General features: G+C 42.3%; 1 protein-coding gene across 3 annotated transcripts in view; it reads left to right on the top strand.

Moving 5' to 3' along the window:
- CCDC102A (coiled-coil domain containing 102A) overlaps positions 1–15570 on the top strand; it is a 60947-nt gene that overhangs the window by 14059 nt on the left and 31318 nt on the right. For all 3 annotated transcript variants that reach the window (XM_070760744.1, XM_070760743.1, XM_070760745.1), the window contains exons 2-3: positions 10184–10410; positions 11331–11439. In XM_070760744.1, the coding sequence (XP_070616845.1) occupies positions 10184–10410; positions 11331–11439 (336 nt within the window). The remainder of the gene's footprint in view (positions 1–10183; positions 10411–11330; positions 11440–15570) is intronic.

The raw sequence follows: 15570 nt of genomic DNA, 5'->3' as shown, positions 1-15570 counted from the left end.
AGCCCCGTGACATTCGTTTTCCTGCCGCCGGCAGCCGAGTGATCCTGGGCTCCTTCGCAACCTCGGAGAGCTTCCTGGGCATGAAAGCTCACGAAAACCAGGAAGCTCTCTGAGGTTGCGAAGGAGCCCACGATCACTCGGCTGCAAGCGGGAGGAAGGCGAATCCCACGGGGCTGGGCTCGGTTATCCCCTCGGCTCCCCTCCTACCAGCCCCGCCGCGGAAGGCTCCATTCTGTTCCCTGAATCACTTTGAATCCAGCAGCTTCTGCTGGATACGGGCGGTAGGTGGGACGAGCGGTGAGGAAGCCAGGGGCTGTGGCAGCTCGCCCCCCCATCGCCCGTATCCAACAGAAGCGGCGGGATTCAAAGTGCTGGGGTGGGGGTGTGTGTCCCGACAGCCCCCCACCCCAGCACTTTGAATCCAGCAGCTTCTGCTGGATACGGGCGGTGGGTGGGACGAGCGGTGCGGAAGCCAGGGGTGTGGCAGCTCGCCCCCCCATCGCCCGTATCCAGCAGAAGCAGCGGGATTCAAAGGGATTCAAGGCTAACTTCTGCGCTTGGCTTGAGGACTCAGCTGGGAAGCGGCACGGGTGTTTTAAAAGGTCTCCGCCGGCATGGGGGGCTTCCTACCCCCCCCGAACCCCCAACCCGGGTTTGGGGGGGTGCTAAGAAGCCCCCCATGCCGGCGGAGACCTTTTAAAACACCCGTGCCGCTTCCCAACTGAGTCCCGAAGCCAAACGAACCCGGGTGGCCGGGCGAGCAGCGAGCAAATGGCGGGTGGCCGGGCGAAGGGCGGGCGAACGGAGGGCGAGCGGGTGCTGGGGGGGCTTCTCGCCCTCCCACCAGCAAGAGGGGAAAGACCCAGGGAAGCCGCCCAGCAGCTGATCTGCCCGGCGGGGAACACCATCTACGCATGTGTGGCCATAGGAAAAAAGGGCGCACATGCGCAGATGGTGTTTTTACTTCCGGGTTGAAAAATCGCGATGTAGCCCATTCGCAATGGTCGGGGACGCAATAACCGGGGGATCACTGTATATATTTAGAGATTTTTATCAAAGCATAACTTATATTTGGCACTTTTGGACTTAATAGTTTTTTTTTCTTTTTTGCTTCCTTTTTTCCTTTTTGGATCTTTCTTTTAGACTTTTTAGATCTTTTATTTTTCTTACATATATTCCTTTCTATTTCTTTCTTCCTTTTCTCTTCTAAAGAAACTTTTTCCAGTTTTTTCTTTTTTTCCCCCCTATCACTTTCTTCTCTTTAAAGAAATCTCCCTACCTTTTTATCTTCCTTTTTCCTTTTTTTTCTTTTTTCTCCCTCTCCCTTTTCTATCTTTTATCTTTAATTATTATTAATTTTTCCCTCTCTCAAAATCACATTTATATCTTTTCTCTCTTTCAGTATCAAATAGCCATGTGCTAGAATATTGGTTTCTTCCTTTCCCCCACCTGATCCCCCCTTTAAGGAGTCTAGGAACTCACTGAAACATTTCTCTACCTTTCCCCCCCTTCTTTCTTTCTCTCCATTTTCCTTTTTAATTAAACCAAATAATTAATTATAGCAGTAATTGAATTGAATTGATATATTTAATTTCTTTCTTTTCTTTTCGTTCCAGTTTCCTATCAAGAATATATAAGATTTAGATTAAAATAATTTTTAAAATAAAATAATAAGTGATTTTGGATTCTGAAAGGTTCCCACAGGGCACAGAGTGTGACTTCAGTGACTACAATAACAACGCGCAAACAACCAACTACTCCTGCCTCAACCTCTACACCCAGGGTCTCCCCAACTTCATCACCGTTACAACAAAGGACCATACCCACAATGTTGGCCAAAGAGAAAGAAAAAGACAAGCCTACGATGGATCCTAGTTTCCAGATTATCCAAGAAGCACTAGCAGACATCAAGGCATTACAAACCCAGGCCAAAACTCAAAGCGACACAAACAAAGAAGAAATGAAAACTTATCTACAAGAACTTAGGCAAGAGATGAAGGAGATGAAAGACGAAATTAAAAAAGAAATTGTGGAACTTAAAACTGAATTAACTGAAGTAAAAGGGAATGTTGTCGAAATGGACGGAAATATAAAAGTCATGCAACAAAAACTACAAGACAGCAAAAAGAGAATACAAGTGACAGAAGAAAAAATCCAAGAGGTGAGACAGAGAGTAGAAGAATATGAAGACCGTAACTATGCAGCCCGTAGAGACTTCGATATAGCAATAACCAATCTAGAACTCCACTCCGCACAACATGGCTTGAGGTTCCAAAATATTGAAGAAGAAAGAGATGAAGACTTGCCTTCAAAAATGGCAGAAGTCATGGGAGCTATTTTGCAGTTAGACCCAACAGACCTGGTGAAAGAAATCGACGAAGTCTACCGAGTCCAGACTGGCTATGTAAGGCGCCATAATTTACCCAGAGAAGTCCACATTAAGTTCACAAGAAGAATCGTCAAAGACGAGATACTGAGATACACAAAAAACGAGTCCTATCAACGTAACGGGAAAGAAATCACGATTCTGAAACAAGTTCCGAGGAGAGTCCAAGAGAGTAGACAATATTATTTTCTTACAAGCATTTTAATCAGAAAGAACATTGTTTTCAGATGGCTGATACCAGAAGGGTTGACTCTAACATGGCAATCAACGAGAGTGAAAATAGAAAGTGTAGAACAAGCAAGATCTTTCCTAGCATGCAGTGGACTGGACAGCACCGCACAAATTCAGATTCAACCAAAGCCTAGCGAAGATATGATGGGGGCCACAGGTGGCGGAGGGGAAGAAGCATTGGTGGTGAAGCAGAAACAACTACAGATTTCACAGGACTTAATTTTGGATACTCGACTCCGAGAACCAAAAGAAGTTAAAAGGTACTACAAATAAAGATAACACATGATTTGAAAATATTCTCAGTCAATGTAAATGGATTGAACAACCCAAGGAAGAGAAACCAAGTATTAACTAAACTTACGAAACAAAAAGCCCAGATAAATATTCTACAAGAAATTCATATCAAAAAATCAAAAAGAAGTCTCCTTAAAAATTCAAAACTGGGAAAATTATACACCAGCTTGGCTAATCAAAAGAAAAGAGGTGTAGCAATGTATATTGATGAACTAATTGAATCAAAATAAATATATAACGATGGGGATGGAAGGATTTTGATAGTACAATTAGATTTAGAAACAAAACCACTAACAATTGTCTCAATTTATGCACCAAATGATAATCAAAAACAATTTTATAAAGATTTACATAAAAAAATTAATGTTATCTATTGAAAATATGATAATAATAGGAGATTTTAATGCAATCTCAGATGACCAAATGGATTATAATGGGAAAAGAAAAGAAAAGAAAAAAAAGGTAATTCTACCGGCGTCATTTTGGAAAATGAGTTCAGAATTATTATTAAAAGATGTATGGCGAGAATTGCATTTAAAAGATAAACAGTATACTTTCTATTCCAACCCGCATAAGACATGGTCCAGAATTGATATGGCTTGGGCCCCTATTCACATAATGGAACAAATAAGTGAAATAGAAATAGAGACAAATACTTGGGCGGACCATAACCCTTTATCCATATATTGGAAAGGTAAAAGGAGAATAAAGAATTGGTCAATGAACAGAACTATAATAAAAGATCCTGAATATAAGAAATGGATAGAGAAGGAATTAGAGATTTTTTAAAAAATAAACAAAAATATAGATACCACTCCTCAAAATTTATGGGATACAACTAAAGCATATATACGTGGACTAACAATATCATTTATAGCAAAAAAAAAATAAAGAAAAGAAAAAATATCAAGGAACACTAGTAGAAGAATTAAGAAAATTAGAAATTTTAATGCAAAAAGAGGACAAGGATGATAAATTAAAAAATCAGAGACAATTAATAAGACATAAATTGAGATTAATAGAACAAGAACCAATTGTAGAAAAGATAAAGAGAGCAAAACAAGATCACTTTGAGCATGCGAATAAACCTGGAAGATGGCTGGCATACAAACTAAGAAAAGAGAGAGAAAATAAAATTATAAAAAACTTGACAGATTCAAAAGGTATAATAAAACATAGAATAGAAGATAAAAAGGAAATAGTATTGGAATTTTATAAACAATTATATAAGAAAGAAGAGATAAGTGAGGATTTAATTTTTAAATACGTGGAAAAAATAGAACTTCCAGTTTTAACCGAAACACAACAGCAAAGATTAAATAGACCTATTACTGATATAGAATTAAAACAAGCTATAAAGAATCAAAAAAATAACAAAGCGACCGGTCCAGACGCAATACCAGCTGAATTTTATAAATTAGAATTAGAAATTTTTTTTTCTAACATGCTTGAGATATATAATCAAATATTGACAATAGGTAAATTACCAAAAACCTGGTCAGAAACCTTAATAACCTTAATACATAAGGCTGATACCAAGAAAGAAAAAATCGAAAATTACAGACCTATCTCATTGTTGAAGGTCGATTACAAAATTTTTATATCAATATTTGCCAATAGACTTAAAAGTCTTATAAATAATATGATACATAGTGATCAAAATGGATTTTTACCAGGAAGACAAATAAAAAATAATTTAAGAATAATAGTTAATACTTTGGAATATTATGAGCAGCACCCTGAAAAGCAAATGGCATTTATATTCCTGGATGCCAAAAAAGCATTTGACAATGTGGATTGGAATTTTATGAAAATACAATTAAATAAGATGGAAGTAGGAACAAAATTTTTTAATATAATAGACGCCATATACTCTGAACAAACTGTTGGATCTAGAGGGTCCTTACCTTTGCAAGGTGCTCAGCCCGCTGGGACTGAGCCAGGACCTTCCGGAGGTGATGGTTATTAAAGTACAGACAGAGCATGTTCGAATGAACTAAACTTTTATTAGAAAAAGTAGAAAAATAAAGATTGTCTGAAGAGACATAAAATGGCACATCTACATTGCTAATGAAGATAATGCATAATGGAGATTCTCTAAAACTAGAGATCTTCTTCTTCCTGCAAGGAGGAGGATGTGAGCAAACAGGTTACATCACAAAGGAGGAGCTACATTAATAAACAGAGTTAACTATCTAACTACTGGATGTTTCTCAATGTCTTTGGAGGCTGTCAATCACAGCGTGACACCCCTTCTTTGTCAGTCATCAGAGACATCAAGGCATCAGTTCACTTAAGGCACATCTTGTTGGTGAGGTATTCATGCGTGACACAAACTGCTAAAATTATTATAAATAGTGAACAGACAGAAAATGTAGTTATACAAAGAGGAGTAAGACAAGGCTGCCCAATATCACCATTGTTATTTATTTTAACCTTAGAAGCATTGTTGATAAAAATAAGAGCAGATAAGGAAATAAAAGGATTGAAAATTAGGAAAGAAACCTATAAAACACAAGCATTTGCAGACGACGTAGTGTTTGTTTTGGATCACCCAATAGAATCTATTTTAAACTTAATAAATGTGATTGAAGAATACGGGAAAGTTGCAGGATTGAAAATAAACAAGGAAAAGACACAGATATTAACAAAAAACATGACTGAAATACAGAGAAAATATTTAGGAGACCTATCAAACATGAAGATCACGAAAAAAGTGAAATATTTAGGGATATGGATGACTTCCAAAGCCGTATCTTTAAAAAATGACAATTATCTAAAATTATTAAGTCAGATCAAAAAAGATTTAGAAATACGGAGTAACCTACAATTATCATTTGTAGGAAGAATCTCCACAGTTAAAATGAATATCCTCTCAAAAATATTGTTTCTTTTCCAAGTGATTCCAATAAATCCAGGAACGAAATTCTTTGCCGAATTGAATAAGATAATAAGAAAATTTATTTGGCAAGGTAAAAAACCAAGAATAAAACAAAAGTCATTAGAAGATCGTAAGGAAAGAGGAGGCCTAGGTCTCCCAAATTGGAAACTATATTATCAAGCCACGGCCCTGACATGGATAAAAGAATGGCTCACACTAGAAAATCAAAGATTGCTCAATCTAGAAGGACATGACTTGATGGTCGGTTGGCACGCATTTGTATGGTATGATAAATTAAAAACTCACTCATATTTTAAAAATAATGTTATTAGAAAAGCATTGATAGAAGTGTGGAATGAGATAAAGAAAAATCACTTTTTAGTAATGCCAGAATGGGTTTCACCCTTTGAAGCCATTGTTCACCCGAACCTTAAAGGAAAAGGCAAGATTTGGAAATATAGTGATTTGTTAGATAATCAATTAAAATTAAGAACAAAACAAGAGTTATACGAGTTAGGTATAGATTTAGATTGGTGGCATTATATGCAGATTAGTTCTAGATATCAAATAGATGCAAAGACCTATATTTTTAAAAAAGAAAACAATGTACTGAGCAAATTATTATTTCAAAATCAAACAAATACAATTGGAAATGTTTACAAATATTTACTAAACCATAGAACGATAGGTTGGATATTGAAAGATAATATGATCAGTTGGTGCAAAAATTTTGGTAAAGAGGTCAATTTAGAAACTTGGGAAAAGATATGGACGTATAATTGGAAAATAACAAAATCAATTTCTTTTAAAGAAAATCAAATTAAGATGTTTTATAGATGGCACCTTCCACCATATATATAGAATTTCTAAAATGTTTCCATCTGTATCGCCTATTTGTTGGAAATGCAAAAAAGAAGTTGGCACATATTATCATGCATGGTGGACCTGTTCTGAGACAAAAATATTTTGGAACAAAGTAGAGAATTGGATAAATGAAATAACTAAGGAGAAGACTAAAAAATCTCCTGAATTTTTCCTATTGGGTATTCCAAATATAAAGTATAAAAAAGAAATTTACTATTTAATAATACATATATTGGCGGCGGCACGAATAGTATTTGCACAGAAATGGAAAGAAAAGACGATACCGAAAGATACGGAGGTATTTAAAAAAATTATAGAATGTGCAGAATTAGACATGATGACTAAACGTTTGAATAACCAAACCGAAACAGAATTTTACAAAATATGGGATAAAGTATATGATTGGTGGAATGCTAAAAATAGTACTAAAAATTAAATATGCAAGAATAAATGACTATTTGAAAAATTATAAGATAGAATTAAATAGTTTATATGATAACTAATTTAGAAGTGTTTATTTTATTCTCTTTTTGTATTACTAATAATTTGTTTATTGCTCTATATATATATACAAGTGTATTACTTTATATATATATATATATATATATATATGACGGTCTTGGTATATTCGGGTTTCTTCCCGTGTAGGATTTGGAAATCCTACACGGGAAGAAACCCGAATATACCAAGACCGTCATACCTGTACCCGTGAAAATCTACGAAAACATATATATATATATATATGTGTGTGTGTGTGTGTGTGTGTGTGTGTGTGTGTATGTATATATATATATATATATATATATATATAAATTTAATCAATAATCTTAATCTTAAAAAATTTAATGATAATGTAATTTGCAAGTGTGGCATTTCTGCTTAGATCTGGTAACAGTTAGAGTTTTTTATATTCTGTATTAGTTAGACTTCTACGATAAGCGGAGCAATGGTAGCTCCTTTAAAAGAAAAAGAAAAAAAAAGAATGACTTACGATTTGTTGAGTTTCGCCAGCTTCAGAGGCTTCCAGCACACGCTGTTGAGACATGATGAATTTCCTTTTATCTTCCGTGGCACGGATGATTTGTTTGAGGTCAGCTAGCTGCTCCTCGGAGATTGCATCGATGTAACTTTGTGTGAGCGGATTTCTCTTTCTTTTGGCTGGCATCGGGAGGACAGCCAGTGTTGCTTACGGAATATAAGCATTTGTTGCTTTAATAGGCAACCATCCTCTGCTACCATGTTAGAATGAGAAAGATCCTACCGGGCAGAGTGCTCAGCCTGTTAGGACTGAGGTAAGACCTTCTGGAGGCAGATGGCTATTAAAGTACAAACAAGCATGTTCGAATGAACCAAACTTTTATTATAAAAAATAGAAAAATAAAGTTTGCCTTAAGAGGCTTAAAATGAACGTCTACATCTCTAGAAGACTAAGACCGTAGTGTCCGCTTAATAGCTTCTCTTCCTGCAAGGAGGAGGAAGTGAGCAAAGCAGTTACATCACAGAGAGGGAGGAGCTACATTAATAAACAGAGTTAACTATCTAACTACTGAAAGTTTCTTAGTCTTTGGAGGCTGTCAACCCCAGCGTGACAGCCCCAGCCCTCTGGAATCAGCTCCCCCCGGAGATTCATACCACCCGCCCCCTCCCCACCTTCCGCAAGGCTTTCAAGACCCAACTCTGTCGACAGGGTTGAAGCCATGAGGTTTAGCATCTAGCCCCGACCGATGAATGAATTTGTATGTGTGACTGGGTGAACTTGAGCGACTGGTTTTAAGAAATTGGGGGTTTAGGATGTTTTCAGATTTAGATTTCTAGATGTTTTGTATTGATTTTTGTTGTGAGCCACCCTGCGTCTGAGGAGAAGGGCAGCATAGAAGTCAAATAAATAAATTAATTAAGTGAATGAAAGAAAGAAAGAAAGAAAGAAAGAAAGAAAGAAAGAAAGAAAGAAAGAAGTTGGGCTCTCCTGAACACTGCTGCCCGCATAGCTCATGTGGTTTTCCCCGGATGAAATGCTCCCTGTTCACTTGAGCCTGTCGGTCATTGGAGAGCCAGTTGTGAAGGGAGCGTGAGGCTCCACCCACCTACCCAGAAGCCGCCATTTGGGTTCTTTTATCCTGTTTGGGTTCTGTGCATGCACAGAGGATAAAAGGACCCAAATGGTGGCATTTGGAGTGGAGCCTGGCGCTCCCTTCACGACCGTCTCTCCAACGATTGACAGGCACAAGCGAACTGGGAGCATTTCACCCCCGGTTTCCCCTTTTGTTTGCTTTTGTTTGTTTGTTTGTTTGTTTGATTGATTGATTTTTATGCCGCCCTTCTCCTTAGACTCAGGGCGGCTTACAACATGTTAGCTATAGCACATTTTTAACAGAGCCAGACTATTGCCCCCACAATCCGGGTCCTCATTTTACCCACCTCGGAAGGATGGAAGGCTGAGTCAACCTTGAGCCGGTGATGAGATTTGAACCGCTGACCTACAGATCTACAGTCAGCTTCAGTGGCCTGCAGTACAGCACTCTACCTGCTGCGCCTCCCCGACTTTTCCACAACTGTCATCCTCTGCCACGATATGGGGACAGCAATCCCAGCCCCCATCTGCTCTGTCAACCCAAAGATGGAGTTTTGAGATTTAATGCAGGCTGGAGTGGCATTTGAGGTCATTAAGCGAGCTTCACTGGCTGTTTCTTTGCTTCCAGGTCCAATTCAAACTGTCGGTCAACACCTTGAAAGCCTCTTATGGCAGGGGCCTCCAACCTGGGCAACTAAGACTGGTGGACTTCAACTCCCAGAATCACCCAGTCAAATGAGGCATTCTGGGAGTTGAAGTCCACAAGTCTCGCTGGCTGAGGAGTTTCTGGGAGTTGAAGTTCACACATCGTAAAGTAGCCCTGGTTGAGAAACACTGGGTTAGGGTCTTCTGAACATGGAAGAGGCTTGATGTGTGATGCTTAAACTTGATGCTTAAATGTTTAAAAGCAGATTTAAAACCACCCATCTAAATTTTGCTATTTTGCTGCCAAATTTATTTAGAATGCAGTGATAAATCAAGGGTCCCCAAACTTGGCAACTTTTTCTGGGAGCTGAAGTCCACAAATCTTAAAGTTGTCAAGTTTGGGTATCCTTGGTATAAATGGTAGGTTGAATTTCCCAGTTGTAACTCAATGCACCCAAAGGATGATTGCTATTAAGTGCTGGGGTGGTGCAGGGGTTAGAATGCAGCACTGCAGGCTACTTCAGCTAACTTCTAGCCGTAGTCCAGCAGTTCAAATCTCACCACCGGCTCAAAGTGGACTCAGCCTTCTGTCTTTCCGAGGTGAATAAAGTGAGGACCCAGATTGTTGGGGGCAAAAAGGCTGATTCTGTAAACCGCTTAGAGAGGGCTGTAAAAGCACAATGAATATAAGTCTAAATGTTATTGCTATTGCAATTCACTTGAAGAATGTTGGGTTGATTCCTTTCGTCTGGTGCCAAATGCCTTAAGGGCCTTTATTTCTTCCCTAACTTTGGCCTTTTGTGAATCTCAGTCCCTGCAGGAGTTTGAGCTGATGGAGAACTTCCTGAAGAACAAGCAGGAAGAAGGTGAATGCTGGGACCAACGGAGCACAGTCAGCGTCCGTTCATCCTTCCCCCGTCAAGAGAGGAACCGGCTGCTTTGGGAAGACGTTTCGGTCATTGAGGAGGATGCCACCAAGATCACTGCCCTGAAGCTACGTCTGGACGAGTCTCAGAAAGTGCTCCTAAAAGAAAGGGAGTGAGTGCCACTTTTTGACAGCTGCTCTTTCTCCACCATGGGATTCCCTCAGGAGTTGTGGTGGAAGGTAGCCTGGATTCCCAGGAGAGAGGAACTCTTTCCCAGAGGGCAAAGAGCTTGCAGAACTTGGAAAAGTCTGCAAAAAAGGAGGACCCTCTGTAATAGTTCACACAGTATATCTAAGAGTTATGCAGATAATGCTTGTCTGACATGATTGATGTCAGGCCCAAGAACCAAGAACAACAGGTGGAGTTACTTCTGAGTAGTTTCCTTTGTTGTTGTTCGCCTAGAGACAGAATCTTGCCAGCTATTTGAATAACTTTAAATATAAATAGCCCATTCATTTAATGACTGCTCAAAGTTACAGTGGCACTTTAAAAAGAGACAAATGGCCAGATTTCACACTTATGAGACTTGTAGCATCCCCATGGTCACGTGATCAAAATTTGCATGCTTGGCAACTGGTTCATATTTATGACGATTGCAGGGTTCTGCAAGGAAAGTCATTGGGAAAGCCAGATTCACTAAACAACTGAGTTACTAACTTAACAACAGTAGTGAGTCACTTAAGAATTGTGGCAAGAAAAGTCGTAAAATGGGACAAAACTCACTCAACAAAGTTAAGTCTCCCTTAGCAACAGAAATATTAAGCTCAATTGTGTTGTAAGTCGAGGACCACCCATATTTGAACAACTACAAATATACTCTGAGAATAGCTTGGGAGGAGTCCCTTTTAACCCTCTTCCTGCCTACCAGACTTTCCACGCTCTGCTGCCTCTTTGTCCTCCGGGAAACAGCCCCTCCCTCCTAGGAATCCAGACTACATTCCACCGCAGGAGCAAAGATGGGCAGCTTCCTCAGAGAGACACTGTTGCCTTCAGTGCAGTTTCTCAGCCTTGCTGTTGTCTTGCCTCTTTCAGGGACAAGCTGTCCCTCAGCAAGAACATTGAGAAGCTGGAAGGTGAACTGAGCCAGTGGAAGATCAAGTATGAGGAGTTGAACAAGAATAAGCAGGAGGTGCTGAAGCAGGTAAGCTTCCCTTCACCCTCTGACCCAAATGCCATTGGACAAAGCCAGAAGGTCTTGCATTGGCCCATGCTTCAAAGTTGAGGGTGCCAATTCAGTTTGGATCTGAACTAGCATTTCTCAACCTTGGCCACTTGACGATGTGTGGACTTCAACTCCCAAAATCCCCCAGTTAGCTTTCTTGGTTGGGAATTTTGGGAGTTGAAGTTCACACATCTTCGAGTGGACACAATTGGGAAACACTTGTCTAAACTCTTCTCCAGACTGGATGTTCTGAGTCCCTGGAGAGGGGTGGCATACAAATCAGATAGATAGATAGATAGATAGATAGATAGATAGATAGATAGATAGATAGATAGATAGATAGATAGATAGATAGATATTACTCTGGAGATGATTGACAGATGATGCACTTTTCTGTGTCTCCAAAGACTTTACACCTCAGCATTTCTCTATTCTGCTTTCTCTGATTTGAATCCCAAATTCCTTAATTACCTCTTTGAAAATTTGGGGATTTGGATTCAATTCTCAACGGATAGTTTACAGCAAGGGTGTCAAACTAAAGGCCCACGGGTTGTATCTGGTTCACAGGGTGTTTAAATCCGGCCCGCAGGGCTGGCCTGCAAATATCAAAGGACCAACCTGTGGTGCCTTTGCCAACCAAAACAGGCTGTGGGCCTCTGCGTGGCCTCTGGGCAGCCCATTTTTGGCCATCAGAGTGCTTCTGGAGGCTGAGGAGGCCAAAAACAGACCTCGTTGGGGCCTCCATGTGGCCCATTTTTAGGCAGCAGAGTGCTTCTGGAAGAGGCAAGGCCAAAAACAAGTCTTGCAGGGCCAATGCGTGGCCTGTTTTTGGCCAGCAGAGTGCTTCTGGAGCTTGGGGAATACTGTGGAAAGAAAGAAGAGACGGGAAAAAGCACATCTTTAGCCTGTATCAAACACCCGCCATGACCATGCCCACCCCAGCCACCCCCAGCCCTCCAAGATCAAACACAATTCTGATGCAGCCCTCAATATAATTGGTTACTGACCATTACCGAGGTCTTCAAACTTTACAAATTATGGGATCTAAATGACAAAGGTTCTAGAACAGTGGTTCTCAACCTTTCTAATGCCACGACCCCTTAATACAGTTCCTCATGTTGTGGTGACCCCCCACCATAAGTCTAGCACCAATTCTCCCAACAGAGTTTTACGCTGATTGGCAGGAAGGTCACAGGGAAACCCGCACTGTAAATGCCTGATTGGTCAGATTGTAAGAATATGTTCCAAGACGGCAGAATAGAAACTTTAGTTGCTAACACCAGGGGAAATTTGTCTTTTCCCATGGTCTTAAGCGACCCCTGTAAAATGGCCATTCGACCCCCAGGTTGAGAACCACTGTTCTAGAATGTTGTCATGAAGGACAAAAACATGACCATTTTTCAAACTGGTAATGTTCAGAGCAATATATCAATGCAGATGGACACTGTCAATTCCACAATGTACCTATAAAACCAATTCTTTTGGTAAACATATACACAACACTTCTGCACATTAGTTTTCTCTGCTTGACCAAACCAGGCAAAGATATATACACATCTCCATATTTTTCAAAGTATAAGACACTCCAAAATATAAGACACATCTTATTTTGGGGGGAGGAAAACAAGGGAAAAAATTCTGCCTCTGCCTCCCAGCAAACAGCAAACATTACAGATGATATACATTTTCCTGTGTTTTTCAGTGCATGTGTACCTGGCCCATAGAAATTGCAACAATTGGAGAAATGTACATTATGGCAGTATATTAATGCCAGAAAGTTTTCTGAAATGTTGTCATACTAACTCAGTGATGGCGAACCTATGACACGCGTGTCAGCACTGACACGCGTAGCCATTTTCGGTGACACGCAGTTGGAGAAACGAGGAGCATTAGGGCAGCGGTCCCCAAACTATGGCCCGCTGAGGCCATTTACCCGGGCCCCGGCAACGTACGATATTTTACCATAAGCTCCCGAATCTCCCCTCCACTCTGCTGCTGAGTGTCTGGCGGTGGCAAGGAAGAAAGCCAGGGGGCGGGGAGGAAAGCACCCTATGGCAGAGCAGCAGCAGTTCCTCTCCCTGAAGGCGAGAAAGAAATTGGCCAATTGCAGGCCCGCTTTCCTCCCCACCCCCTGGCTTTCCTCCTCCTCCTCCTCCAGACGCTCAGCTGCAGACCGTCTTGGTCCCTCCAGTGCCGCTTTTTTGCTTCTTCAACGCCCCGCGGGAAGCCTGGAAGCCCTGCAAGAGCGGCTGGAGGGGGCCGTAAGCAAGCCATCAGGACCCCTGCGCACTAACTTGTTGACGGCCATGCCGTCCCGGATCGCGGGGATGGGAGCTCTTCTCCCGCCAAGCGACGGCGAGGCCCTCCCAATGCTTGCCTGCCGAGTCCCCGCACTTGGAGCCGGGGCGACGGGCCTAGCCTCAGCTTACTTGGCCCCGGCGCAGCCGAAGCGTGGGGCAGAGTAGGCGGCGGCTGCTTCAGGCCCGCCCCCGAGCTGAGCTTCGTTTGGCTTCCTTCGAGGCAAAACTGCAAAGCTCACCTGCTGCCTCGAAGGAAGCCAAAGGAAACTCAGCTCAATGAGGATCGGCTGTTGGTCTCTTCAAGCTGCTGCCACCCACTGCGGAGATCCCTTCGCCCGAACAGAGGCGGCGGCGGCGGGTTCAAGGGACCAACAGCCGGTCCTTTTCGGGGCTGCGTTGTTGCAGCGTCTGAGGCCACCTCCGCCTCCAGGCGAAGGGATCTCCGTAGTGGGCGACAGCGGCAGCTTTAAGGGACGAACAGCCGGTCCTTTTCGGGGCTGCGTTGTTGCAGCCTCCAAGGCCGCCCACCGAGGAGATCCCTTCGCCTGGAGGGGGAGGCAGCGGCGGCCTCAGACGCTGCAACAACGCAGCCCCGAAAAGGACCGGCTGTTGGTCCCTTGAACCCGCCGCCGCCGCCTCTGTTCGGGCGCTCCCCCTGCCCAGGAAAGAGTTGCAGCAGGAAAGCAGCGCATTTGAAAAGTACGCTGTTTTCCCGTAAAGCCGGCTTTCCTGGCTGGCACAGGGCTTTCCCAGGCAGCTGGCTTGAGCCTTGTGCCGGTTAGCAAAGCCGTCTGCCCGCCGGAGACGTGGAGAGAAAGAAGGGAAAAAGAGGGAGGGAAAGAGGAGAGGAAAGAAGGAGGGAGGTAGGTAGGGAAGGGAGAGAAAAGTGAATGAGAGGAAGAGAGAAAGGGAGGAAGAGAGGAAGGAAGGAAGAGATAAAGGAGAAGAGGAAGAGGAAGAGGAAAAATGAGAGGAGGAAGAGGAGGAGGAAAAGGAGAGGAGGAGAAAGCGGAAGAGGAGAAGGAGAAGGAAGAGCAGGAGAAGGAGAACCAGAAGGAAATGGAGGAGATGAAGAGGAGGAGAAAAAGGAGAGGAGGAGGAAGAGGAGGAGAAAAACCGAGAGGAGATGAAGAGGAGGAGAAAAAGGAGAGGAGGAGGAAGAGGAGGAAAAGAAGATGAAGAGGAGGAGAAAAAGGAGAGGAGGAAGAGGAGGAAAAGGAGAGGAAGAGGAAGAGGAAGAGAAGGAGGAGGAGAAAGAAAAGGAGAAGAGGAAGAGGAAAAATGAGAGGAGGAAGAGGAGGAGGAAAAGGAGAGGAGGAAGAGGAGGAAAAGGAGAGGAAGAGGAGGAGAAAAAGGAGAGGAGGAAGAGAAGGAGGAGGAGAAAGAAAAGGAGAAGAGAAAGAGGAAAAATGAGAGGAGGAAGAAAAGGAGAGGAAGAGGAGGAGGAAAAGGAGAGGAGGAGGAAGAGAAGGAGGAGGAGAAAGAAAAGCAGGAGAGGAAGAGTAGGAGAAAAAGGAGAGGAGGAGGAAGAGGAGGAAAAGGAGAGGAAGAGGAGGAGAAAAAGGAGAGGAGGAAGAGAAGGAGGAGGAGAAAGAAAAGCAGGAGAGGAAGAGGAGGAGAAAAAGGAGAGGAGGAGGAAGAGAAAGAAAAGCAGGAGAGGAAGAGTAGGAGAAGAGTAGGAGAGAGGGAGAGGGAAGGGAATAGGGGAAGGAAGGAAAAGAGAGAAAGAGAAAAAAGTGGAAGGAAGAGAGAAGGAAAGAAAGGAAGAGAGTGAGAGAGAGCAAGAAACAAAGAGTGAGAGATGAGAGAG

Source organism: Erythrolamprus reginae, chromosome 9, assembly GCF_031021105.1.
Source record: "Erythrolamprus reginae isolate rEryReg1 chromosome 9, rEryReg1.hap1, whole genome shotgun sequence".
Classification (NCBI taxonomy): Eukaryota; Metazoa; Chordata; class Lepidosauria; order Squamata; family Dipsadidae; genus Erythrolamprus; species Erythrolamprus reginae.
Note: the sequence above shows the minus strand (reverse complement) of the source record. Positions and strands in the feature narration are given on the sequence as shown.